Source organism: Rhineura floridana, chromosome 5, assembly GCF_030035675.1.
Source record: "Rhineura floridana isolate rRhiFlo1 chromosome 5, rRhiFlo1.hap2, whole genome shotgun sequence".
NCBI lineage: Eukaryota > Metazoa > Chordata > Lepidosauria > Squamata > Rhineuridae > Rhineura > Rhineura floridana.
This window is the reverse complement of record NC_084484.1, coordinates 188,229,371-188,254,885: the sequence shown is the minus strand read 5'-3', so window position 1 is coordinate 188,254,885 and position 25,515 is coordinate 188,229,371. Positions and strand designations below refer to the sequence as shown.

The 25,515-nt window shown below is 53.9% G+C and overlaps 3 protein-coding genes across 6 annotated transcripts in view; 1 reads left to right on the top strand and 2 right to left on the bottom strand.

Annotated features, from left to right (window-relative positions):
• DNHD1 (dynein heavy chain domain 1) overlaps positions 1 to 4,983 on the bottom strand; it is a 116,354-nt gene extending 111,371 nt beyond the window's left edge. The window contains exon 1 of the mRNA XM_061629760.1: positions 4,846 to 4,983. Coding sequence (XP_061485744.1) covers positions 4,846 to 4,882 — 37 coding nt within the window. The 5' untranslated portion in view covers positions 4,883 to 4,983. The remainder of the gene's footprint in view (positions 1 to 4,845) is intronic.
• Positions 4,984 to 10,174: 5,191 nt separating this feature from the next.
• On the bottom strand, positions 10,175 to 15,433 carry TIMM10B (translocase of inner mitochondrial membrane 10B). The gene is made up of 4 exons (XM_061629290.1): positions 15,371 to 15,433; positions 11,457 to 11,730; positions 10,850 to 10,945; positions 10,175 to 10,735 (listed from the first exon to the last, which is right to left on the bottom strand). Exons 1-4 carry the CDS (start codon positions 15,424 to 15,426, stop codon positions 10,532 to 10,534), a joined length of 630 nt encoding a protein of 209 aa, XP_061485274.1. The 5' UTR covers positions 15,427 to 15,433; the 3' UTR covers positions 10,175 to 10,531.
• Positions 11,121 to 23,772, top strand: ARFIP2 (ADP ribosylation factor interacting protein 2). 4 transcript variants are annotated; one of them, XM_061629288.1, is made up of 8 exons: positions 11,121 to 11,343; positions 15,371 to 15,478; positions 15,957 to 16,065; positions 16,775 to 16,890; positions 20,144 to 20,365; positions 21,308 to 21,465; positions 21,649 to 21,823; positions 22,022 to 23,772. In XM_061629288.1, the coding sequence occupies exons 2-8, from the start codon at positions 15,380 to 15,382 to the stop codon at positions 22,175 to 22,177; spliced, it is 1,035 nt and encodes a 344-aa protein (XP_061485272.1). In that variant the 5' UTR covers positions 11,121 to 11,343; positions 15,371 to 15,379; the 3' UTR covers positions 22,178 to 23,772. The 4 variants fall into 4 exon arrangements, with proteins under 4 accessions (XP_061485272.1, XP_061485270.1, XP_061485271.1 ...); XM_061629286.1 differs by lacking the exon at positions 11,121 to 11,343 and adding an exon at positions 11,521 to 11,730; XM_061629287.1 differs by lacking the exon at positions 11,121 to 11,343 and adding an exon at positions 11,737 to 11,925.
• Positions 23,773 to 25,515: the final 1,743 nt, after the last annotated feature.

Genomic DNA, 25,515 nt, shown 5'->3' with positions numbered 1-25,515 from the left:
AGAGAAGGAAGGCAAAAACAAAAAGAGATGCTCAAGATCCTACAACAAAGGCTCTTACCATATATGGAGCGAGAAATGCCAGACATCCAAGCTGGATTTAGAAAGGGAAGAGGCACCAGAGATCATATTGCAAACATACGTTGGATAATGGAATGGACCAAGGAATTTCAGAAGAAAATTACCCTGCGCTTTATAGATTCCAGCAAGGCCTTTGAATGTGTAGATCATGAAAAACTATGGAATGCTTTAAAAGAAATGGGGGTGCCACAGCATCTGATTGTCCCTGATGCGCAACCTACACTCTGGACAACAGGCTACTGTAAGGACAGAATATGGAGAAACCGACTGGTTCCCAGTCGGAAAGGGTGTGAGACCGGGGTGTATTTTATTACCCTAGCCAGTGTGGTGTAATGGTTAAGGTATTGGACTACAACCTGGGAGATCAGGGTTCGAATCCCCACATAGCCGTGAAGCTCACTAGATGACCTTGGGCCTGTCACTGCCTCTCAGCCTCATGAAAACCCTATTCATAGGGTTGCCATAAGTCGGAATCGACCTGAAGGCAGTACATTTACATTTATGTTTAATCTGTACGCAGAACATATCATACAGAAAGCGGGATTGGACCAAGATGAAGGAAGTGTGAAAACAGGGAGAAATATCAATAATTTAAGATATGCAGGTGACTTGGAGCTGACTGAAGGACACCCGGTCGAAACCCTGGTGATGGAGTGGAACAAGGAGATCACTAGGGCAATAGACCGGGTGGCACCGAAACGTCCTCTCCCCCTGAATAGAACTCAGACTGCACCCTGGTATACACCACGGTTACGCGGTCTGAGACAGGAAGTGAGACGACTAGAACGCCGATGGCGGAAGTCGTGCACTGAAGGCGAGCGGACACTGGTTAGAGCGGCAATGGCGGCCTACCAGCGGGCAACAAAGGCAGCAAAGAGGCAATTTTTTGCTGCCTCTATTGCGTCGGCAGAGTGTTGTCCCAGGAGGTTGTTCCAAGTGGTCCGAAGCCTGGACGGTCCAGCTGCGCAGGAACCTATGGAACATTCAAAAGCCTCCTGTGACACATTTGTAAAACACTTTGCTGATAAAATCGAGCGCCTAAAGGGCAAGATTCCGTGCGTCGTGGTTACAAGTAGTGGTCCAGAGGCCGCCAGTTGCTGTCCAGTCTGCTGGGATCGGTTTCAGCCTGTTCTCTCTGATGAAGTGGACAAGGTGCTCTCTACTGTGAAACCAACCACTTGCTTGCTTGATCCTTGCCCTTCATGGCTCATTATGAGCTGTAAAGAGAGACTGGGCAAAGGGATCAAGGCAATGGTAAATGCATCCTTGGAGGAGGGTGCAATGCCATTAGCCCTCAAGGAGGCAGTGATAAGACCTATTTTGAAAAAGCCCTCCTTGGATCCCCAAGATTTAAACAACTTTCGCCCAGTCTCCAATTTACCATTCTTGGGCAAGGTGATTGAGCGTGTGGTGGCTAAACAGTTACAGACACACTTGGAGGAAGCAGATTATTTAGATCCTTTCCAGTCGGGCTTCAGGACTGGACATGGAACTGAAACAGCCTTGGTCGCTCTGGAGGATGATATGAGGAGGGCGTTGGATAGGGGAGAACATACTTTCCTCATCCTCCTGGATCTCTCAGCGGCTTTCGATACCGTTGACCACGGTATCCTGTTAAATCGCTTGGAGGGATTGGGAATAGGAGGCACTGTTTTACGGTGGTTCCGTTCCTATCTCTCCAACAGATATCAACGGGTAGTGTTGGGGGATGAGGTTTCAGACCCTTGGCCCCTTAATTGTGGTGTGCCACAGGGTTCTATCCTCGCCCCCATGCTATTCAATATTTATATGAAACCGCTGGGAGCCATCATCAGGAGTTTTGGGCTGCAGTGTCACCAATATGCGGATGACAAGCAGCTCTACCTGTCATTTAAATCCTCACCAGAGTTGGCTGTGGAAACCTTGTCCAATTGCCTGGAGTCCGTAAGTGGATGGATGGGAGAGAACAGGCTGAAGCTGAACCCCGACAAGACCGAGGTGTTACTGGTGGGAGACAAGAGAAGGCTGCGAAATTTAGACCTGGTGCTTAATGGGGTGAGATTGCCCCTAAAGGACCAGGTCCGCAGCCTGGGGGTCATTTTGGACTCCCAGCTGTCCATGGAGGCCCAGGTCTCTGCAGTAAGCTGGGCAGCCTGGTACCAACTTCATCTGGTACAGAGGCTGCGACCCTACCTTCCTATACATCTGCTCCCACGAGTGATACATGCCCTGGTCTCCTCTCGATTAGACTACTGTAATGCGCTCTACGTGGGGTTACCCTTGAAGACGGTCCGGAAACTGCAGCTGGTACAGAATGCGGCAGTACACTTAATAAAGCAGAGCCGCCGCCGGGACCATATCACCCCAGTGTTGATGGAGTTACACTGGTTGCCAGTTGTATACCAGGCCCAATTCAAGATGTTGGTATTAACCTTTAAAACCCTATACGGTTTTGGCCCAGCTTATCTGAAGGAACGCCTCCAGCATCACCAAATATGCCGCCAAACAAGATCAGCCTCACAAGACCTTCTCTCAGTCCCACCGGTAAAAACAGCTAGGCTGGTGCGGACCAGAGAGAGGGCTTTTCCGATCGTGGCCCCCACCCTCTGGAACTTGCTTCCTTTTGACCTTCGACATGCCTCCTCCCTGATGGCTTTTCCCCGAGCCTTAAAGACCTGGCTATTCAGGCAGGCCTATGGGATCTCAGGGGTGGGTTAGGCTATTATGCTGTATTATTGAAGGATGGTTTAGATGAACTGATGTTAATATTATGATTGTTGTATGCATATGTTTTATATTGTATTTTATATTGTGTAAGTCGCCCAGAGTGTCCGTTAAGTCAGACAGATGGGCGACTAACAAGTAAAATTTTATTATTTTATTTATTATTATTAGCAGAAACCAGTAATGATTTGAAATGAAAGCTGATGAAAGTTGAAGAGCAAAGGACAAAAGCAGGACTGCAGCTGAACATCAAGAAGACTAAAGTAATGACAATAGACGAATTATGTAACTTTAAAGTTGATAATGAGCACATTGAACTTGTCAAGGATTATCAATACCTCAGCACAGTCATGAAGCAAAATGGAGACAATAGTCAAGAAATCAGAAGAAGGCTAGGACTGGGGAGGGCAGCTAGGAGAGAACTAGAAAAGGTCCTGAAATGCAAAGATGTATCACTGAACACTAAAGTCAGGATCATTAAGACCATGGTATTACCGATCTCTATGTATGGATGTGAAAGTTGGACAGTGAAAAAAGGGGATAAGAGAAAAATAAACTCATTTGAAATGTGGTGTTGGAGGAGAGCTTTGCGCATACCATGGACTGCGAAAAAGACAAATAATTGGGTGTTAGAACACATTAAACCAGAACTGTCACAAGTAGCTCAAATGATGAAACTGAGGTTATCACACTTTGGACACATAAGAAGACATGATTCACTAGAAAAGACAATAATGCTGGGAAAAACAGCAGGGAGTAGAAAAAGAGGAAGGCCAAACAAGAGATGGATTGATTCCGTAAAAGAAGCCACAGACCTGAACTTACAAGATCTGAACAGGGTGGTTCACAACAGATGCTGTTGGAGGTCGCTGACGCATAGGGTCGTCATAAGATTGACTTGAAGGCACATAACAACAACAACACTAAAACCAGAATCTGGAACTTAGCTCCGTAGCTAATAGGTTGCTAGAGTTAACAGCTAGAGTTTAGCGTTAACAACTTCTCCCCTACAGGGCTTTGTCTGTTGAAGTTGCAACTTTTGTTATTGTGCTAAGGGGTCCTTTTACTTTATTTTTATTTATTAATTTATTATTTGATTTATATCCTGCCCTTCCTCCCAGCAGAAGCCCAGGGCGGCAAACAGAAGCGCTAAAAACACTTTAAAACATCATAAAAACAGACCTTAAAATACATTAAAACAAAACGTTAAAAATATTTTTTTTAAAAGCTTAAAAAATATCTTTAAAAAAGGCTTAAGGGTTTTTATGTATACTTTTGTATTACAGAGGAGTTTGATTGTTGTATACTGTTTTTGAGATGTAATTTTGTATTTGAGATTCTGCTTGGTTTTGTTGTGATCAGTTTGTGACATTTTGATTGGTCTTGATAGATGTATCTAGCTTTAATTAAGGTATCACCCTACTGTGGCTTTCGGAGTTCTCCAAATGGACCAACACAGCCACCTAATTGTTTTAAATGTGCTTTCCCAACCCATCAAAAAAACCAAAAGCCACCAGGTGGGGGCGGTGGGCACATCTTCAAAGTCTCCTGCGTACAGTCTGTACTCCCCCTTCCGTTGAGAGTCTCCTCAAGGCGAGAAGCAAGCAGGCGCCCATGGGTGCCACCCTCCAGGGCACAAGCACCCAGGCTGGCTGGAGAGGAGGCATTCAGGCCAGCCCAAGCAGAATGCAATGAGCCACTTGCCGGGGGGCGGGGGCACCCCAGAAACTCCAAACCTCAAAAGAAAGAGACGCGGATTCTCCGGCTCTCGCTCTCTCGCACACACACACGCAGGTCCCCTGAAGCGCAGGTGGCGGCTGTCCTTTGCCTGGGGGGGGCAGGATGGGGGTGACCTCCTCAGGCGGCTGGGCCTTCTCTTCCCCCCCCCGGTGTGATCGGGAGGAAGGGGAGGGGCGGCAAGGGTTGCTCAGTGAGGCAGAGAAGCTTCCCTGGCCATGGATGGGATGGAGGGGTGGGCGGAAGGAGCCTGAACAAAGAACTCTCTGTGCATGGTCAGAGGCATCCCTTTGCGACCCATATGTGAGGGGAGGGGGAGGCCCTTACTCCGGTGAGCAGCCGGGGTCGAGGGCAGAGGCTCCATGGGGAGAGCAAAGGCAGCGCCCGGGCCAGAAGCGCTGCACCCGCCGGCGCCAGGAAGGGAGACAGGAGGCGTTGCTACGGCGCGCGAGGCGTTGCTAGGGGCGCCCAACGGCCGCTCCGCCCCGCCCCTCTAGCCTCCGCATTTTCAAGAGTCGCGCCGGCCGCCGACTTCGGGGTTTCCTCTTTCAGAAGGGGGCGGAAGTGACGCGGCTGCTCCGCCGAGTTCAAGGAAGCACCGCAGCCCGCGAGCCTGCTCTTTCCGGCACCCGCGGCGTTGGAAAGGGGATTCTGGCCGGTCCCGCCGCATCGCCCCTTGGCTGAGGAAGGGCCCCGCCGTCCATGCCCGCGGCGGCCATTCCCTCTCCGTCGTCCCTCGCTGCCTTTGTCACGTGCCGCCCCGCGCCCCAGGGCAAGGCCTGGCCCTTGTTGGCTCGCCGTGCTAGAAGCCCACCAACCTCCCGCGCTACCGCGAGTGGGAGAGCCGCTGTGTGGGATCCTCCTGCCCCCAGGTGGCATTGCCGGAGCGCAGGGCCAGATGTGGGGGACACAGCAGGGTATCGCTAAAAGTATATGGGTGTTCAGAACAAGCCCTTATTCTTTTCTTTCAGTCTCTCAGAATCTGAGAATTGCTGTCCCTTTAAGATTCCTATTCCCTTGAAGCTGTGTATCCTCACTGCTAAGTATGTAGATCAAAGGTGAGGGGTAATTGCTTGTTTGCCCTAGAGGAACTCTTTTTTTTATTCGTCAAGCATTGTACTAGTTCCTGTCTCTTCCTCAAGGGCTTCAAAGCCCTTACAGATAAGCAAGTATCAGCTTCACAGGAGAATGGACGGAATGTGATATCCTCTTCTGTCCTTGAAGGAAGTACTCTATGTAATTCTTTCACATTTTACTACCTATATGTGCGTCTTTGATGTTTATTATTTACTGTACCCAAAGTCCTATATAACACTGAGGAGTTCTGAATAAAGTTGTCCACCTGACCACAGCTGTCTTTCTCGGTTGGATGGATGGAACCTTTGATCAAAGCTTGTGTGTGAGTGTGTTTCCTTCCTAATCAAGATTCAGGGTCAATCCAGCTCCATGCCTCACCTGGTGGAAGGAGGCACACCGAGTTCTCATTTAGATCTCGCCCAACAAGGGGAGGCCGGCTGCTGCCTTTGTGTCTGCTTCTGAGCTGCTCAGAGGCACCTTTGGCCACTGTGCAAGGCGGGAACATGTGGCCTGCTGCACCCCAGCGCTAGAAGTCGTGGATTATTATTTTTAAAATAACACCCTGTGGTTCAAGAGAACAGCTTCAGGCTCTTACAAAGTCACTAGTACACCAAAGCCAGATTGTGATTGCTTGGAGAAGGGCTGTAGTTCAGTGGTAGAGCACATGCATGTTCAATCCTCGGAGTCTTCCCTTCACATCTGAAACCTGGGAGAGAGCCACTGCCAGTCAACAATCCTAAATTAGACAGACCAGTATTGTGGGTCTACGGCAGCTCCTCTTGCTCTTAACGAAGGCTCCATCACTTTCCCTTGGTCTTCCAGCAACAATCCTTACAGATTAAGGGCAAAACTCAAGATGAGGACAGGGAGACGCCAAACTTTAGAATTTACAAATATTTATCATATTAAACGCTTGCTTCTGGCAGCCATTCCTTTAATAAGCTTATCTCTCAGCTATAGACCCCAATTCTATGAAAATATCCAAGAAAACAAGGTGGCCACTGCACTGCTACATGCCTCATCTCCTCCATGCTGTATTCAGTATTCAGTTGGATTTCATTGGTTTTCTCCCTGCCAGATTTCCTACTAAAAGGACATAATCTTTATATTTTCAGGCTTTATCATGAGAGAAAGCTGGAGAATGATTCTACCTTGAACTGCACGCATCTCCTGCCACCTTGTAGCTGTATCTTGTGTGCCCCTCTCCCACCCCCCGTTCTATTTCCCTTCTTATTGGCCTGGCCACTTCCAACCCAAAAGGCTCCAGGCAATCCTTTGCACCCTTGGCCACCTACAAGCAATTCCAGGCACAGAAGAGTCAAAGGAAGGTGGGATTCTCACACCCAGCATCCGCTACCCCAAAATTTTGCCCCATTTCGAATTTGCCATTTTGGGGAAAGATCATTGAGCGAGTGGTGGCAAACCAGTTATCAGTACACTTGGATGAAACGGATTATTTGGATCCATACCAATCGGGTTTCAGGACTGGACATGGTACTGAAACAGCTTCTGTCGCTCTGGTAGATGATATGAGGGCATTAGACAGGGGAGAATTCACCTTTCTTGTCCTCCTGGATCTCTCAGCGGCTTTTGATACCGTCGACCACAGTATCCTGTTAGATCGCCTGGAGGGATTGGGAATAGGAGGCACTGTTCTGCAGTGGTTCCGTTCCTTTCTCTCTGACAGGCATCAACAGGCAGCATTGGGAGAGGAGGTTTCAGACCCTTGGCCCCTCACTTGTGGAGTGCCACAGGGTTCTATCCTCTCTCCCATGCTATTTAACATCTATGTAAAGCCGCTGGGAGCCATCATCAGGAGTTTTGGGCTGCGGTGTCACCAATATGCTGATGACACGCAGCTCTATCTCTCTTTTAAATCCTCACCAGAGTTGGCTGTGGAGACCTTGTCCAAGTGCTTGGAATCCGTGAGTGGGTGGATGGGAAGGAACAGGCTGAAGCTCAATCCTGATAAGACCGAGGTGCTACTTGTGGGTGACAGGGGAAGTGTGTACCCTGTACCAGTTTGGTAGTTCCAGCAAGCAAGTAGAGGCCTATAGCAAGATATTAGCCTTATATTAAGCATAGATTTAGACTGTATTTGTTAGTGAGCCTGAGGGTTTGTATTTCCCCTTTCAGGCCCTTGTATTTAATAAGCACCTGAAAGCCTAAGATAGTCAAGGGCATGATGACCTGCCCAGTACCTTGTTAGAGAGGCATCAAAGGAGCCCAATTAGGCATATATCCAAGAATAAGTTATCAGTAAGGTGTTGCATAGATGATTTAAGTTTAAGTTATACTCCCAAGGACGACGGTTAATGAGCAGGTGCTTGTTAAGTACAGCCAAGTGGACGAGTCAAAAGACGGTCAATGGGAGTTGCTTAGATATATGGCCAACATATAGTTTGCCAAAGAAGTGCCAGGGAGTTTCCATATAGTTTTCTAGCAATTAGTTTGCTTTTGAAGATGTTCTGTGAAAAGGTCAGAATAGCCAATTATAGGTAACAGGTGCCATGATGCAATGTATTGATGCTTTAAAATCATCATTTATGTATGTAACCCTGCCAATATTGTATGTAATCATGCCAATACCACGTGCTAGTTTCAATACTATAAAAGTGTTGCGTGTGCCCCAATGGGGTGTTCAGTCTGACACGAGCTACTGCAGAGCTGTGTGGCTGTTCCACTTTTATTGGGCTACTTGGCTGTATGCTTGTAAGTTACTCAATCAATTTTAACTCTTTGTAAGCAAATCTCTTGTCTGCATCTCATCTCTGGTAACCCAAAACAACCTGGAGGTACACAGGAAGGTTGGGTGTTGCTGACCTGAAGCTTAATGGGGTGAGATTACCCCTGAAAGATCAGGTCCGCAGCCTCGGGGTTGTTCTTGATTCCAAGCTGTCCATGGAGGCTCAGATTTTGGCAGTGAGCCGGGCAGCTTGGTATCAACTACACCTCATACGGAGGCTGCAACCCTACCTCCCTATTCATCAGCTCCCACTGGTGGTACATGCCCTGGTCACCTCTCGGTTAGACTACTGTAATGCGCTCTACGTGGGGTTACCCTTGAAAACGGTCCGGAAACTACAACTGGTACAGAATGCGGCGGCTCATCTGCTTACAAACAGCCGCCACCGTGATCACATTACGCCAGTGTTATTTCATCTACATTGGCTTCCAGTTGTTTTCTGGGCCCAATTCAAGGTGTTGGTGTTAACCTTTAAATCCCTATACGGTCTCGGCCCAGTTTACCTGAAGGAGCACCTCCAGTACCACCAATTAAGCCACCCGACTAGATCAAACACGCAGGGCCTTCTCTCAGTCCCACCAACGAAAACAGCTAGGTTGGTGGGGACTAGAGAGAGGGCATTCTCAGTGGCGGCCCCCACTCTCTGGAACTCCCTCCCGTTTGATCTTCGCCATGCCCCTTCCCTGGATACATTCCGCCAGGCCTTAAAAACCTGGCTCTTTGGACAGGCCTTTGGGATCTCCGGGGAGGGCTAATTTTTCTATGACTGTTTAAAATTGGTTCTATACTGTTGACTGCATTGTATTTTATTCTGTATTTATATTGTATATTATTTTGTATTTTATGGAATTTCAATATGTACGTCGCCTAGAGTGACTTCGGTCAGATAGGCGACACAAAAATTAAAATTTATTATTATTATTATTATTATTTTATTATTATTATTATTAAATATCCTTATAAATCACTGCAGTCCCCTCACCTTCCAAAGAAAGTGCCAGCAAAACTGACTTTGCTTGGTTTCTGGTTCTGCTTACGAATATAGGAAGCCGCATCGGCCCATCTAGCTCAGAGCTGTCCATGCTGGCCAACTCCCAACCTGGAGATACATTCAGGGATTGAACCTGTGATCTTCTGCATGCAAAGCGGATGCTCTGCCACTGAGCCACAGCCCTATCCTGTAAGGCTTGGGAGCAACAAGATCACTTCTGTGTGCTCTGTACAGTACAGTTTTATTCTTGGAGAGTCTCATGTTCTCACCATTTGCCAAAGGCTGGTGTTCTCATACCAAATTCGCACTGGAACTCAGGAGAGTATCCATGTTTGACAACATCTCTCCAAATCCAGGTACAGATGGACAGACCCACCAAACAGCATGGGCTGAACAGCAAGAGACCACACTGCATCAGGGCTCTCTGCTTACTGTACAGACCAGACATTCTATCCAGATCCCCTGCTCTCGACCCACAAGCTATGTAGTGACCCCCACAGCATCAGGCTTCCCAACAGTTTCTCAGGGGCCCTCCCTGCTCAGAGCCCACCATTTCCCAAAAGCATCTGGAACAGCGAGGGACAAGGGGTGGGCTCCTAGCAAAACAGTTGAAGGAGGAGGAATGCATTTAGGTGAGAAGGCTTGCTGTCTTCAGCTACCAACACAGGAGCTCTACAGTTAGCCTTGTGGTTTTAAGTGGCAAGAAGGCCTTCCCTTTCCATCCCATCCTGAGGTTTAGTTTAAGCAAGCAGCACTAATACAACACAGATAAGGAAAGTACCTGGGTCATGGAGCGGTGATGGCAAATAACTCCCACCAAACAAGCAAGAGCGAGAAAGTAGTTGATGTTGTTGTAGCTTTTGTTACTTTTAAAAAAGTACGTCCCAAATAGTACTTTACAATTTAGAAGGTGCCCATCAGAATGATCTGAGCAAGAAAGTGGTTTTATTGTCACAGGAAACAGCCCACTGAGATGTGTCAGGAGAAATGGGCCTAAGAAGGAGGTGGAGCGGCTGACACCATCCCATCCATGCCGGTGCCATCAAGTCCAGCCTCCACAGTGCAAGCGAGTCCTGTGGCAGTCTCACAGGCTGCAGGAGCCATTGAGAGCCAGCCACGAGCCACAAGCAGGCTGCCCCATGTGCTGCCGTGTGGATGAAGCCATGCTGCGTTGAGTTGGCAGACACTCCTGGGTCACATTAGGAGGTACTGATGATGCTGGGCCCTGGGAGGGACACAGCTGGAGTCACTGGTGGGCTGCCCTCCTGCTGAGCCACTTGGCTGGCTGCCTCGTAGTCGGATATCCGGCGCTGGACAATGGAGGGCATGAGCTGGACATAGGCAGCCATCAGGCGGTGGTTGGAGCGCACAAGTTTCCCAGCACAGCTGTCCAAGCAGGCTTCCTGCAATAGCAGAGATCCCCCAGCTAAGCGGCTTCCGGAGAGCCTGCCCCCCCCCCATTGCCAGCCACACAGGGGAGGCGGCCACAGAGCGAGCCCTCCTCGCCCTTACCTCACCTCATCCCTTGTGAGCGTCCGGTAGTTGAGGTTGGAGACGCAGCGCTGGAAGCATTGCTCCGTCATTTGGTTATAGACCAGAAGGAAGTCCCGCAGCTGCAACGAGACCGCGAGGCTGAGAGAAAGAAAGGACGCCGGTCCTCTCTTCCGGACCCTTTTCAGCATTCGCCACCCCATGGCCTTTCCCCGCATTCACACGTGCACGTATTCCGCGGAAGGAGGAAGCTGCAATCTATCTATACTGTATACACATGCATGCATGAGGCGGGGAGAAGCTTTGGCGGCCGGGAGGGCCAGCCAGGCACAGAAGGGGCCAAGTCCCCCTTTGCGGGGGCGAGCTGATGCCGGCCTCGGACAGCCCTGCGCACCCCACCCTACCGTAGGGCCACTCGCCCCACCAAAGGGGCCTCCAGCCCTGCGCCGCCGCCGGGCAGCGCCTCTCAGGCGGGGTCTTTCCCAGCCTCAACGGAGCACCTCCCGGCCACTTTCTGCAGGCAAGTCCCGCGCTCAGCCCCGAGGCGGCTCCGGCCCCAAAGAGGCGGAGGCGGCAAGAGCCGCCTGGGAGCTGCCCCAGGGCGGGAGGGGGGTCGTGGCGCGGGTCCCTCACGCTGCGCAGTTGCTGCTGCTGCTGCTGCTCCATCCTGCTCCTCCTCCTGCTCCTCCGTCCCTCGCCTGCCCGCCCTCCCTGGGCTTCCGGGAGCCACTTCCGGCCTGGCTCGCGATCCCCACGCCGGGACCCGTGACGTTGTTTCCGGTGTGCCCCGGGGCCCAACGCGGATCCGACGCCCGGAGCCTCCGGGACCGGCCACAGCAGGGGCAGAGCCGAGCCGAGCCGGGCCGGGAGAGGAAGCAGGGCGCGGGAGGGACCTCGAGCCCCCAAGGTGAAGCCCATCCCCAATCTAGGCCACGGGGGGCGGCGGCGGCGGGGTCCCTCCTCCTCCTCCCGCGCTGGGCCTGGCGGGGCCCGAGATGGCTCTGGAACGTACCCGGACCGACCTGCCTGCGCGGCGCCCCTCCCCTCCCGCGGTTGTCTGCCGCTGCCGGCCCCTCTCGGCGTCCCCCCCCCAGTGGCACAGGTAGGCTGTGCTGCGCTCTCCCGCCTCCACCCCCCCGTGGCAGAGCGCAGACGTGGCACGACGGGCACCTGGCCAGCGCCTCTAAAGGGCCGGAGAGGCGCTACCCCCCCCCCGCTGGGCCAAGGGATGTGGCATCTTGCGGGTCTTCAGGTGCCCGGCGTCCTCCTGCCGGCTGTTGCCTTTCTGCCTTGTTGCCCTTCTTCCTCTACTCGACCAGGGAACTGCTGCTGAGCGAGCCGGACTTGCTCACGGCCACCAGCAAGGCCGGGTGGGGGACCCTCCAACTCCCCCCTGCATCATTGGAGCTGCACAGTGCTTTGCCCATGCCCCCGGATCTAGGGCTGTGCCCAGTGCGGCTCCGTGAGGTGTCCGCTTGGCTTCTCTGGTGCGGAACGGGCTGTCCTGAGGCCTGGACAGCTCCAGCAGGGCGTGTGGCCGGCGGCTGACCCTACCTCTCAGCTCGTGCCCTCTTTTCTCTGGGGGGTGATGAGAATTTGGAGGAGGAAGGGCTGGTGTTTCGGTCGGGGAGGGGGTCTGCGCCTGACCGTCTTCTTCTTTGCCAGTGAGGTTGGGCCACTTGCATAGGGCAGCTGAGGGGGCGAGGGGCATTGGCATGTCTCCCCTTACCCATCGGGTGCCAGGGTTCTCCAACAGCCCCTGGTCAGCTGGTGGCATCAAGGTGCCTTTTGCCTGGCCTGCTATTTGGCAGTATTGGATATGGGGGATGGGGGGGCAGCACAGGCTGGCCTCACTGATGGGCTGTTCTCCCCGGGTGTCTCTGCAGCTCCTCTCCTTGCTTCTCTGCGCCTTCTGGTCCTCCCCAGAATGGACCAGAAGGGTTTGGAAGGCAGGCTGAGAGAACTCCCAGGGGCTGGCTGATCAAGCAAAGCCTAGAAACTGGGTGCCAGCCTCGGGGATGCTGGGTTGTTTCCCACCCTCCGCCCCTGGACAAGCTCACGTGCCACATATGCATTCTTCTGGGAAAGGCCACCGAGCCAAAGCCGGGTGTCCTTTTCCCTCCCAGGTGTCTGGCAATGGGTTGTGGGAATCCAGTGAAGGGCGTTTGGGCACGTTGAGCAAGGAGTTGGCCACGGTCAGGAGGGAGCAGGGCCACGCATGCCGCCAACCCCCAAATCCAAGTGATGTTTCCTCTGGTGCTGCTGAAGGTTGCAGCATGAAAGGACTGGGCAGGTTCCTGGCAGCTCCGATGATTGGGCAGCATGGCCAGACCTTGAGGTGAAGGAGCCCCTCGGACTGCGCCACCTCTCCTCTGTATCTGTCGTTGGGGAGGGGGTGTCTTGCGCAGTGTTGAGTGTGGACTTCCTGGGAGGGAGGGAGGGTGTTGTTTATTACACCCTTCAGTCTAAAGGCTGTCAGGGTAGTACATAACAATATACTAAAACGTGCAAATGCATAAAAAACCCATAAAATCAACAATATTAAACAAATACGAGAAGCCAAAGTGTATGTTTTTCTCAACACCTGGAGCAGTGAAGTGCCTGGCAGCTGCGTCCCCATCACGCACTGCTTGCCTGTTCTTCTGCAAATAGACGGCCACCCTGACTCACCTGGGTGGAAGCTCTGTGTTCCTGGAGTGATGGTTGGGAGCTCTTGTGGTGCTCCATGGACGTGCGAAGGGATCTGGTGGCGACCTGCTGCCGCCGCCACTGCCGATTTTAAAGCAGTCTGATTGCATTGACGGGGATGGGTGAAGTAAGTTGGGGCAGAGTGATCCCAGTCATGGTCTGTGCGTCCCCAGACTGGAGGAGGAGCCGCCGCCGCCGCCACAGTGGTATCTGGCCTGCTCTGGTTCTGTGTTTGGTTGCAGGAGATGCAATGCTGCCTCCTCTCTGGAGCATTCTGTGTCAATGGCCCATGCTGGCGTTTCTCACCTGGATTCGGTTTCATCAGGATTTCCAGATTGTTGAGCTGATACTCTCCTGGGTGGGTCTCCACCAGCACTGTGGCCATGCAGGCTGTGCCTAGTTCCTGTCCATCTCCTGCACCTGATTGGCATTCTTTGCACCTCCGTTGTGCTGTGCTCATTGGAGGGCATCATAACCAGACACTGCCCCTGGCCAATGGGAGCTGCTGGCCAACCTAGGAGACAAACAGTGCTTCCTGAGACACAAGTAGTGGGGGGCAGGAGCATTTCTCTTTGGAACCTGCTTTCTGCTGAAGCTGGGAATTCGAAAACCTCCCAGATCCCTGAGCCTGAATGAGGCTGATGATGTAGTGGGGGGCAGGAGCATTTCTCTTTGGAACCTGCTTTCTGCTGAAGCTGGGAATTCGAAAACCTCCCAGATCCCTGAGCCTGAATGAGGCTGATGATGGCTTCCAAAAAAGTAATTAGGCTGGTGCCCTTCAGAATGTGAAATGTTTTGCGTTAGCTGTGTATTATTTTGAAATTTGCAGGCAAGGCCTAAACTGCAAGCAGGTTTTTTTTGGGAGGGAATCTCTGTGTTCGTGTGGGCCCGGGCTCTGTTCTCCCCAGGGTAGCTCTGAGGGTTGATGGAGCGAAGGGGAAAGGGGCTTGTCATCTCCAGGTGTATGTCTGTGGGGGGGGGGGCTCTTTCATTTCAGAAGTTGAGCCCACCCTCTTTTCAAAGGAACGGTGCACTTGGCCTGTTTCTTGTCCTTCCTGCCCTGTTTTACAGAAGAAAAGCCAGTGGCGGTGCTGGATTTTTCTTTTGTTTTTGTCAGAGTGATGCATTTCAACGGCTGTCAGGTCATGATGGGGTGGGGTGGCATTAAGATACTAGGCAGTTAGCAGGTACCACAGTAGTTGTTTTTCAATGCTCTCTGGTACATTTTGGGGGAGGAAAGTGAGCTTTCTTTCTTTTTTATTCAAACAAGGGTGGCAACAATACCCCAAGGGTCAAAGGTGGCAATGCAAGGTCCTGCAACTAAAGGCCGCAAAGGAAATACGCTGCTAAGAAAGAACAACAGAGGGATTGCCAGCATAAAGCCATCTGCATTGTGATAAATGCCACCTCACCGCTGCAGTGCAGAAACAAAGCCTTGTAATTTTCATAAGAACAAGTTTGGAAATGAAGTCCCTCTTGCAACCTCAGGGGTGACCCGCTGCGATTGGTTCTCCCTGCCAACCCTTGACGAGGTCTTCAGTGAGGTTGCCAGAGCATTGATGGGGGGGGGATGGATGGGACTGGACATCTTCCCTTCCTAGACAAGAGCAGAGAGATGTCCCCTCCCTCCCCCCTCCCTCCCTGGATCAGCTTCTAGGCCAGTGGCAGCTGATCCTGGATGGATGGGGGCTCTGTGGAAGGGGGGAGCTATCCAGGCTGCCCTGTTCATTGGAACCAGCACCAAGGAGGCATTGTGTGTGTGTCTCACGTGCTGTTTGGGATGGAGGCGGAATGGGGGTGTTGGTGGTGGAGCCAAGACTGGCCCCGGCAGCTAAGCCGCCACTCTTTCTGCCCTCCAGACCCTGAGCATGACAGACGGGCTGATGAGCAAAGCGGCCACCATGGAGATACCCATCCATGGCAATGGAGACTCCAGGCGTCTCGCTGAGGACGATGGTCTGGAGCAGGTAAATTGGAGGGGGACAGGACAGGGTGGTGGTGGAGCCACCAGGCTCAGTGGCCCTGGACCCAGGAATGGGCACCGATGTGAGGCAGAGGGATGGGAGAGCTCTTTGATCTTCTGTGCCCTACAAGGTTGGGAGGAAAGGAGGAAGCTGCTTTAGTTGAGTATGAGGAAGTGGCCTGCTTGGGTTTTCTGAGAGGCAGCACAGGCTGACTCCCAGCTGCCAGCGTGGGGATCCCTGTGGCCCCTTCTTGATCAACTGAGGGCAGAAGCAGAACAGCCTTGTCTGTCCTCTGTTCTCCTGCTCCCCCTGCCCCAAGAAAAAGCAGGGCTATGGCTGTGTGGGCAGCAAGCCCCACCCGAGGCCAAGGATCTCTGGAAGCCAGACTCGGGCAAAGGGATGCCGGTGGCTGCCGTCACTCGCAGGCAAACGATGGGCCTGTTCTCCAATTCAGAAGCTGTCTTTCCTTTGCGTCCTCCAGGACCTGCAGCAGGTGATGGTGTCAGGGCCCAACCTGAATGAGACCAGCATTGTGTCCGGGGGCTACGGGGGCACCGCCGAGGGCATCATCCCCACCGGCACCATCAAAGGTCAGAGTCCAGGAGAACCAGAGGGCGCTGCTTTTTGTGCAGAGAGGAGGCCAGTCTGGAGCCGCTGCCCGTGCCCAGCTTGCTTGGCCTGCGCAGACATTGGTCCATCCTGCCTGTCCATGAAGGGCATTCTGATGCCCCTGCGGAACGCTCCTCTCCCTTGGAGCGCCGCCAGCTCCCCTCAGCTGCTCTCCTCCTTCCAGATGGGGCAGTGTGCAATGCCCAGGGGCACCGGCATCATTTCCCCCCAACCCCCAACATGTGTAAGGAAGGCATGTAGGTGACCCGGCCCCTGTCTGGGTGTCTGTTCCTTTGGGGGTGCTGAGTCAGGTGTTCATGTCTCCCTGTCTGTGTCTGTCACGGTTCACCCTCTCCCCCCCCCGTGTTATCCTGCACCCCCTCCACGGCTCTCCTTCTCCCGCCACTCCACTCCCACCCTGGTGCCCATCTGCCCTGCCTCGGGCCCCCTGCATTTCAGGCTCTCTTGTTCCATCTCACCCACCCCGAGGACCATTCATCTCCCCCAGCCCATCAGCTGCCAGCAGGATAGCCAGCCAGGCTGCTGCTGCCGCCTCAGGTATTGCCCTACACCCCAAGAACACCCACCTTGGGTGTGGCTGGGATAGGGGTTCTGGGGGACCCAGGAGAGGTGGAGGGACCTAGCAGCTGCCTACTGCCCTGCTGAGGAAGCCTCCCCTGGCTGTTGCAGGTTCCGGTTTGCACCAGCCTCACTCCAACCAAGCTATGGCAGGCGAGGAGGCCACACGAGGGGTTGCTGTGGAGAAATTTGATGTCGTCAAGAAATGGGGCATCAACACATACAAGGTGAGCCAGGCACTTGGGGGGGGCGAGGGGAAGGCTTCATGCCCAGGTGAGATGGAGGTGCTGCGGGGTGTGTGTGGCTGCACTCCCCCCCAGGGATCGGGCTCTCACCACCTGGCTGATGCAGCTTGTGTCGCCCTCCTGGGCAGAGAGTCGGTTCAGAGTTGCCTCCAAACCATTATTTATTTATTTATTTATTAAATTTATTAGTTGCCCATCTGGCTGGTTGTCCAGCCGCTCTGGGCGACGTACAAGATAAAAAAACAATACATTAAAATGTTAAAATTTAAAACCATAACAGTAAAAACCTAACCCACCCCAAAAGCCTGCCTGAAGAGCCAGGTCTTCAAGGCCCGGCGGAAGCTCATCATAGAAGGGGCATGGCGGAGATCATTTGGGAGAGAGTTCCACAGGGTGGGGGCCACTATTGAAAAAGCCCTCTCTCTGGTCCTCACCAGTCTAGCTGTTTTAACCGGTGGGATCGAGAGAAGGTCTTCTGAGGCTGATCTTGTTGAGCGGCATCCCTGAGGATGCTGGAGGCGCTCCTTCAGATAGACTGGGCTAAAACTGTGTAGGGTTTTAAAGGTCAAAACCAACACCTTGAATTGGGCCCGGTAAACAACCGGTAGCCAGTGCAACTCCTTCAGCACTGGAGTGATGTGATCTTGCCGGCGGCCGCCTTTAATCAGACGAGCCACCGCATTCTGTACTAGTTGCAGCTTCCGGACCATTTTCAAGGGTAACCCCACGTAAAGCGCATTACAGTAGTCTAGGCGAGAGGTGACCAGGGCATGTACCACCGGTGGGAGCAGATGGTTGGGAAGGTAGGGGCACAGCCTCCGTATCAGATGGAGTTGATACAGCGCCGCCCGGCTCACAGCTGAGACTTGAGCCTCCATGGACAGCTGGGAGTCAAGAATGACCCCCAGCCTGCGGACCTGGTCTTTCAGGGGCAATCGTACCCCAGTGAGCACCAGGTCCACATCCCCCAGCCTTCCCTTGTCTCCCACAAACAGTACCTCGGTTTTGTCAGGGTTCAGCTTCAGCTTATTCCTTCCCATCCAGCCACTCATCGACTCCAGGCACTTGGACAGGGTTTCTACAGCCAACCTTAGTGAAGATTTAAATAGAGCTGCGTGTCATCCGCATACTGATGACATTGCAGCCCAAATCTCCTGATTATTGCCCCCAGCGGCTTTATATAGATGTTGAACAGCATCGGGGAGAGGATGGAACCCTGTGGCACCCCACAAGTGAGAGGCCAAGGATCCGAAACCTCATCCTCCAAAGCCACTCTTTGGTACCTACCAGAGAGGAAGGAATGGAACCACTGCAATACAGTGCCCCCCATGCCTAACCTCTTCAGGCGGTCCAGGAGGATAACGTGGTCAACGGTATCGAAAGCCGCTGAGAGATCGAGGAGGACAAGGAAGGTGCCAAGGCGACCAAGGCTGTTTCAGTCCCATGTCCAGGCCTGAAGCCCGATTGAAATGGATCCAGATAATCCGCTTCCTCCAAGTGCGCTTGCAACTGCTTTGCCACCACCCGCTCAACTGCCTTGCCTAAGAATGGCAAATTTGAAACTGGGCGAAAGTTGTTCAGATGTTGGGGATCCAAGGAGGGCTTCTTTAAGATTGGTTTTATTACTGCCTCCTTGAGCGCTGATGGCATTACTCCCTCTTCGAGAGATGTATTTACCACCATCTTGATCCCCTCACCCAGTCTATCTTTGCAGCTCATAATGAGCCATGATGGGCAAGGATCGAGTAAGCAAGTGGTTGGCTTTAAGGTTGAAAGCACCTTGTCCACTTCATCAGATGGAAGAAGCTGGAACCGATCCCACACCACCAGAGCACCACTGGTCACCTCTGGCTCGCTCACTGTGTCCACAGCGCACGGAATAGCACTCTTAATACGATCGATTTTCTCCGCAAAGTGTTTAGCAAACTCGTCACAGGAGGCCTTAGCATGTTCCGTTGGTTCCGGAGCAACTGGACCGACCAGGCTCCGGACCACTTGGAACAGTCTCCTGGGACAGCACTCTGCAGATGCAATAGAGGCAGCATAAAAATCTTTTTTTGCTGCCCTTATTGCCACATGTGTCCGATCGTCGTCAGAGCGAGATTTCCGCCACCGGCGCTCTAACCGTCTCACCTCCCACCTCAGAATTCGCAACCGTGGGGTGAACCACGGTGCCGTCTGAGCTCTATTCAGGGGGAGAGGGCGTTTCGGAGCCACCCGGTCTAATGCCCCGGTGATTGCGGCATTCCACCCCTCCACCAGGGTCTCAGCCGAGTGGCTGTGTGCATGCTCCAGAGAGTCCCCAAGCGCATTCAGGAATCCATCAGGATCCATCAGACGCCTAGGGCGGACCATCTTAATAGGTCCTCCACCCCCACGGAGGGTTTGTGGCACCGAAAAGTCCATCCTCACCAAGTAGTGGTCTGACCATGACAAGGGGGTGATGGATGTACCCCCAATTTTCAGATCACTTCCCTCCTCTCCCGAGACAAACACAAGGTCGAGTGCATGACCGGCTACATGGGTGGGCCCCATTGTAATAAGGTGCAGCTCCCAGGAAGCCATGGTTTCCATGAAGTCCCGAGGCGCCCCAGTAAGGATGGCCTCTGAATGTACATTGAAGTCCCCCAATACCAGCAGGTTTGGGGACTGTACACGCACAGCCGAGACCACCTCCAGCACCTCGGCCAGGGAGTCCGTCGTGCAGCGGGGTGGACGGTACAAGAGCAGAATCCCTAGACTGCCCTTTGGGCCCAACCTCCAGTACATGCAGTCTGCCACCTTGGTCTCACAGAGAGGAGGTCCCAGGACTGCCTTTGAAGACTTCTCAGGAAATTCACCCACAACCACTAGACACTAGCCGCTGGCACCAGCCCACAGGGACCTCAGGGCCCTTCCCAGCACCGTCCCAAAGGTCTGGTCTCACCTGGAGAGTCCTTTCTGTCTTGGGAGCTGGGCTCTGGCTGTGAAGATCCTCTCCGGAGGACCTTCTTCTCCGAGTGCCATGGGAAGGTGGGGCAGCGGCAGCCTTTTCAGCCATGGCGCCCCCACTTGTGCAGTCCTCTCCTCTCCCTTTGTGGGCATCTGAATTTCGTGCCCCCTGCCCCCGGGCTTTTACAGCGGTCCTCAGTGCTGCTTTTCCATTTAGCTGTCCTGGGAGTGTTTGTAATTAAGAGCAAGCTAAAGCAGCAGTCAGTGCGCCAAACGCCACCTCCTCATTCTCCACCCTCCTCAGTGCACGAAGCAGCTGATCTCGGAGCGCTTTGGCCGAGGCTCTCGGACTGTCGACCTGGAGCTGGAAACCCAGATTGAGCTGCTGCGAGACACAAAGCGGAAGTACGAGTGTGTCCTGGGCCTGGCGCGGGCCCTCACCAACCACTTCTACAGCCTGGTGCAGACGCAGCACGCCCTTGCCGACGCCTTCTCAGACCTCAGCCAGAAGTCCCCCGAGCTCCAGGTTTCTGCTCCCTACTCCTAGCCGAGGCGGACAACACCAGGCCTCCCAGTGTGCTCAAGTGCAGCGGGCCAGGGCCTCCCTCCTGCCTTTGGGGTCCTTTCCAGGGTCTCCCTCCAATCACCTGGCGTTTCACAGAATGGCAGGCGCAAAAGATGAGCCCCTGCCCCAGGGGAGGGGGAGAGCTGGGCCGAGAGGGCCCAATGCGTGCCGAGGGGGTAGGACAGAGGGCCGACGGCTTCTGGGGAAAGGTGGGTTTGAAGGAGAGGGGAAGACACGGGGGGAGAAGGGGCGCTGGGCGGGGTTTCCAGGCGTGGCTCAGCAAGGTCCCTTAGAGAGGGGAGGTCAAAGCCAACAAGGTTGCACAGGACGTGGTGGGGCAGCCAGTGAGGGGTTTCGAGGAGAGTGCAGTAGGCCATGCTCTCTGGGCAGAGCCCAGTGCTGCCTCCCTGGCTCAAGGCTCCGGCCTCCCCCCCCCCCCCCCAGTCAAAGGCAAAAATCCAGGGTGAGAGAGGAGTTCCGGGAGGAGGAGGAGGAGGCATGGAGATGGGCAAGGCCCTTCCCTCCCAGAAACCCTGGAGAGCTGCTACCAGTCAGAGTAGGCTGGGGCTAGGCGGACAGAGAGTCTGATCAGCTCTTCTGTCCTGTGACGCTGCACAAGCATGGTCCGCTGTCTGCCCCCTTGCTTGGCAAAGCTGAGTCTGAAAATGCCTGGGCAGTGCCAGGACGGCAGCTTCAGTCCCCCCAGATGTCCATATCTGCAGACGGCTGAAGCAAGATCAGTCAGGCCCAGGCCCCTAGCGTTGGCAGCGGGGCGGAGAGAGGAAAGGGAGTGTTGGTTGCCTTCCATTGAATAAGCTGCTTCGAGTGCAGGCTGCGGGTCTGGGGTGGGCTTTCTTCCCCAGCAGCCCCCAACCTTGGGCCTCTTCTCCCCTCCCCGCCCAGGAGGAGTTCGGGTACAATGCAGAGACACAGAAGTTGCTGTGCAAGAATGGGGAGACCCTCCTGGGAGCCGTCAATTTCTTCGTCTCCAGCATCAACACACTGGTCAGCAAGACCATGGAGGACACCCTCATGACCGTCAAGCAGTACGAGACTGCCAGGTGGGGCCGAGGGGGAGGGGGCACCTGTGGAGGAGGCACAGGCAGGGCCCAGCGGGTTCCCTGGTGGTGGTGGGGGGGCTGCACAGAGGCCACAATGACTACTCACGCCGGGAATGGGGAAGTGGCAGGACTGCTGCGGGGGCAGTGGCTGCCGCGACTCAGCCTGTCCACCCCACGGCGCAGGTTGGAGTACGATGCCTACCGCACAGACCTGGAGGAGCTGAACCTGGGCCCCCGGGATGCCAGCACCCTCTGCCGCTTGGATGCTGCCCAGGTCAACTTCCAGGCCCATCGCTCGAAGTACGAGAAGCTGCGGGCAGACGTGGCGGTCAAGCTGAAGTTCTTGGAGGAGAACAAGGTGGGCGAGGGGGCAGGGAATGGTCCCCCCCCCCGCTCTCACCTCCTGGGCTGCGCTCCTTCGGCATCAGGCATTGCCCAGCAGTGCTCCATGCGTGCTGACATGTGCCCAGTGGGCCCGGGTCTAGAGCGGAGGGGGCTGCAAGGGGGGCAGAGCTTCTCCCTGGGGTGACACTCACCTTTCTCCCCCCCCCCGCAGGTGAAAGTGATGCATAAGCAGTTGCTCCTCTTCCACAACGCCATCTCGGCCTACTTTGCCGGCAACCAGCAGCAGCTGGAGCAGACCCTGAAGCAGTTCAACATCAAGCTGAAGAGTCCTGGGGCGGAGAAGCCCTCCTGGCTGGAGGAGCAGTGAACGCCTTGGCCCCCTCCCTCCCTCCCTCCCTTCCTCCTGGGCCTGGACTCTGATCTGGTGTGTGGGGAGGGGGAGCTCAGGCCTCCTTCCTGTGCCCCAAACTGCCTTTGGAGGAGGGGGGCAGCTCACGCCTGGGAGGATCCCAGCAGTAGGAACAGTTGCTTTCCTCTCCTCCTGTCCCCCTCCCCCAGCGTTTCCTGAGGCTGGTTTAGTGGCCCCTCACCCCCTCCATCTGGGTTGGAGGCCTTTGAATCCTTCCCCAGACTTATCTCCTGGCTCTGAAAAGAGTGCCCCCCCGTGCCATGCTGGAAGGTCAGCGTAGAATGTTGCCTGTGCACTTTGAAACACTCGGGGGGGGGGGGCTGAAGGGAGAACGGCCACCAAAGAGGGTCTTACATTGGCGGGGGCAACTTCATTGGTTGCTCCCTTGTGCAGCAAGCAGCGAGATGTGTGGCCCGTGAGGTGCCCCCAGCCTATGCTGCAGTCCCCCACTGGCGTAAATAGGGAGGGGGGCAGTGGCTTCCCATCTGCCCCCCACTGCTGCTCTGTGCCAGCGTTTGTCGGGGGGTTCCTGCATTTGGGTAGTTCTGGCCTCTGTGTTTTTGCTCCAAATGGAGAGGCAGCCTCCCCCCCCCCCCCGCACAAGAGATCTCGGCCTTGATATGCTGCTGTTGGGGAGTAGGGAGGACGAAGAGCCCAGGCTTAGACCCCCCACCCCACCTCGCAAGTGAGGAGGGCAAGGACCAAAAAGTAGCCTGTCACCAGTCTGGTGGTGGGGGACAAATTGGTGTGTGTGCGCGAAGTGTGTGTGTGTGTGTGTGGGCATGTCTTTTATGGCCAGTATCCCTGTGTTGTATTCCTGGGTGAGTGGTGGTGGCGCAATGGGGGGCTGGGAAGAGGTGCTTCTTTCTTGCTAGGTCAAGCCCCTGGGCGACACCTCCAACTCCCTCTGTAAAGATTCCAGAATAAATGGTACAAAACAGAACCTGCCATGGTCCTCTTGTAGGTGCCACGGTGATGATCTGCACCCCCAGCTTGGCATATTTCTGCTCCCTGGTGGGCCCTCTTGTTCCCCCTGATTTGGGTTGGGATGGTGGAGCTGCAGTGGTTGGCAACACGAGACCTGAGCAGTAGTCCCCCCCCCCCGTCTAGGTCCAGACACGCTGGCTGCGTTGAAGCCAGAGTGGGGAAAGGGACAGCCTGATGCTCTCAGCCCTTCCCCTCCTCGGCGAGAGGGGAGGTGCGAATTGTTGTAGTCTCGCTTGGAGGGCCTTGCAGGAGGCCGTGGAGACTGCACGACTGGCCAGGGCCTTCCTTCCAGCTCCTACGGCCTGGCTTGGTGTCCCTGGGCCTAATTTCACATGCCTTTAGGAGCAGTCCTGGGGCATTGCTTAGCCCTCAAAGCTCTGCCACCTCCAGATCAGCCGCTGTGGCTTGCCCCACCCCTCCAAGTGTGCTGGTTTCAGTCAGAGGAACATGACTTGTATGGATGGAGAGGAAGGGTGCAGGGACCCAGCATATGGTGGCGATGGAGACAATCAAAAGGATTGTGCAGAAATAAAATACAAAATTCTGTTTCTAACTCTGAAGAAAAAGTGTTGCCTTGGATTCCCTCCTTTTGGCAGAATACGCAGGAACCTCCGCCCTTTTTCCATGAGTCTGTGGCAGCCTTCCCTCCAGGGCAGGTGGAGGGATCTGTGTGGCAAAGACAGCTGGCAGAGGCCGCCTCCATTTTTACTGGTCCTGAGCGAGGACTAGCATTCCTCAAGCACAGCCTGCTGCTGACACCCACCTGCAGGACTCCCGGAGGGGGGGCAGAATCCTATGCGGGGCTCCAAGAGTCAGGATATTCTATCACCCCTTTCTCCCCGAGGCTTGGCTGTGGAGGCACACACCACAGAGAACTTGTGTAACTGCAGGTTTGGGGGAACGGGGGAGAGCAATGTGCCAAAAAATGCTCAGGGGTGGGATGGTTTGGCCCGCGTCCTCTTTCTCCAGCCCCCCCCATGTTTCTGGAAAGGCAAGAGCTGTTGCTCCACCCATGTTTTGATTCTGGCCACACCTGCAAGCAGGGCTGTGGAGTTGGTATGCCAAACCTTCGACTCCGACTCCTCTATTTTTCTACTGTCCAACTGACTCCACCCAAAATTGCTTCCAACTCCACAGCCCTGGAAAGGGCTGTAAATGTCTTTTTAAATTGGAAGCTCTCATAGGAGCATTTTTATCACTGCCTGAATATGCGCTGATCTTGGCATCACAACATTTGTCTTCATCTGGGTCCTGTGTCATACACTGACACACAAAATGTTTTCCATCTTGAGTTATGGTGAAATGCTCAACTACAGCTGACTTCATGGGAAGCTTCTTTGACATTTTGAATTTATATTTTTAAAAATTTGTCAATCAAACTTTATTTTGAAGTCTGAGTCGGTACATTTCTACTGACTCCGACTCCACCCAAAATTGCTTCCGACTCCACAGCCCTGCCTGCAAGGAATGTGGCTCTCAGGCTTGAAAAAAATCTGTCTAGTCCACCAGTCTATACACAGTGGCCAACCACATGCCCACAAGCAGGACCTGAGCACAACAGCGATTCCCAGTAACTTGTCTTGTACTAGAGGTAGTCCATTGGCCTGCCCTCTCCCATATGCACTACAGAATTAGAATAGTAGAATTGGAAGGGGCCTATAAGGGCATCAAGTCCAACCCCCTGTTCAATGCAGGAATCCAACTAAAAGCATCCCCGGCAGGTGACTGTCCTGCTGCCTCTTGAATGCCTCCAGTGTTGGAGAGCCCACCACCTTCCAAGGTCATTGGTTCCATTTTGTACTGCCCTTATAGTTAGGAAGTTTTCCCTGACGTTCAGCGGAAATCTGGCTTCCTGCAACTTGAGCCCTTTATTCTGTGTCCTGCACTCTGGGACGATCGAGAAGAGATCCCGGCCCTCCTCTGTGGCAACCTTTCAAGTACTTGAACAGTGCTATCATATCTCCCCCTGAGAACAAGCCCAGTTCTTTCAGTCTCTCCCCATAGGGCTTTGTTTCCAGTCCCCTGATACTCACTGTTGCCTTCCTTTGAACCTTTACAATTTATTCTGCATCCTCCTTAAAGTGTGGTGTCCAGTGGACATAGTGTACTTAGACTTTCAAAAAGCTTTTGACAAGGTACCTCACCAAAGTCTTCTGAGGAAGTTTAGCAGTCATGGAATAAGGAGAGGTTCTCTTGTGGATAAGGAATTGGTTAAGAAGCAGAAAGCAGAGAGTAGGAATAAACGGACAGTTCTCCCAATGAAGGGCTGTAGAAAGTGGAGTTCCTCAAGGATCGGTATTGGGACCTGT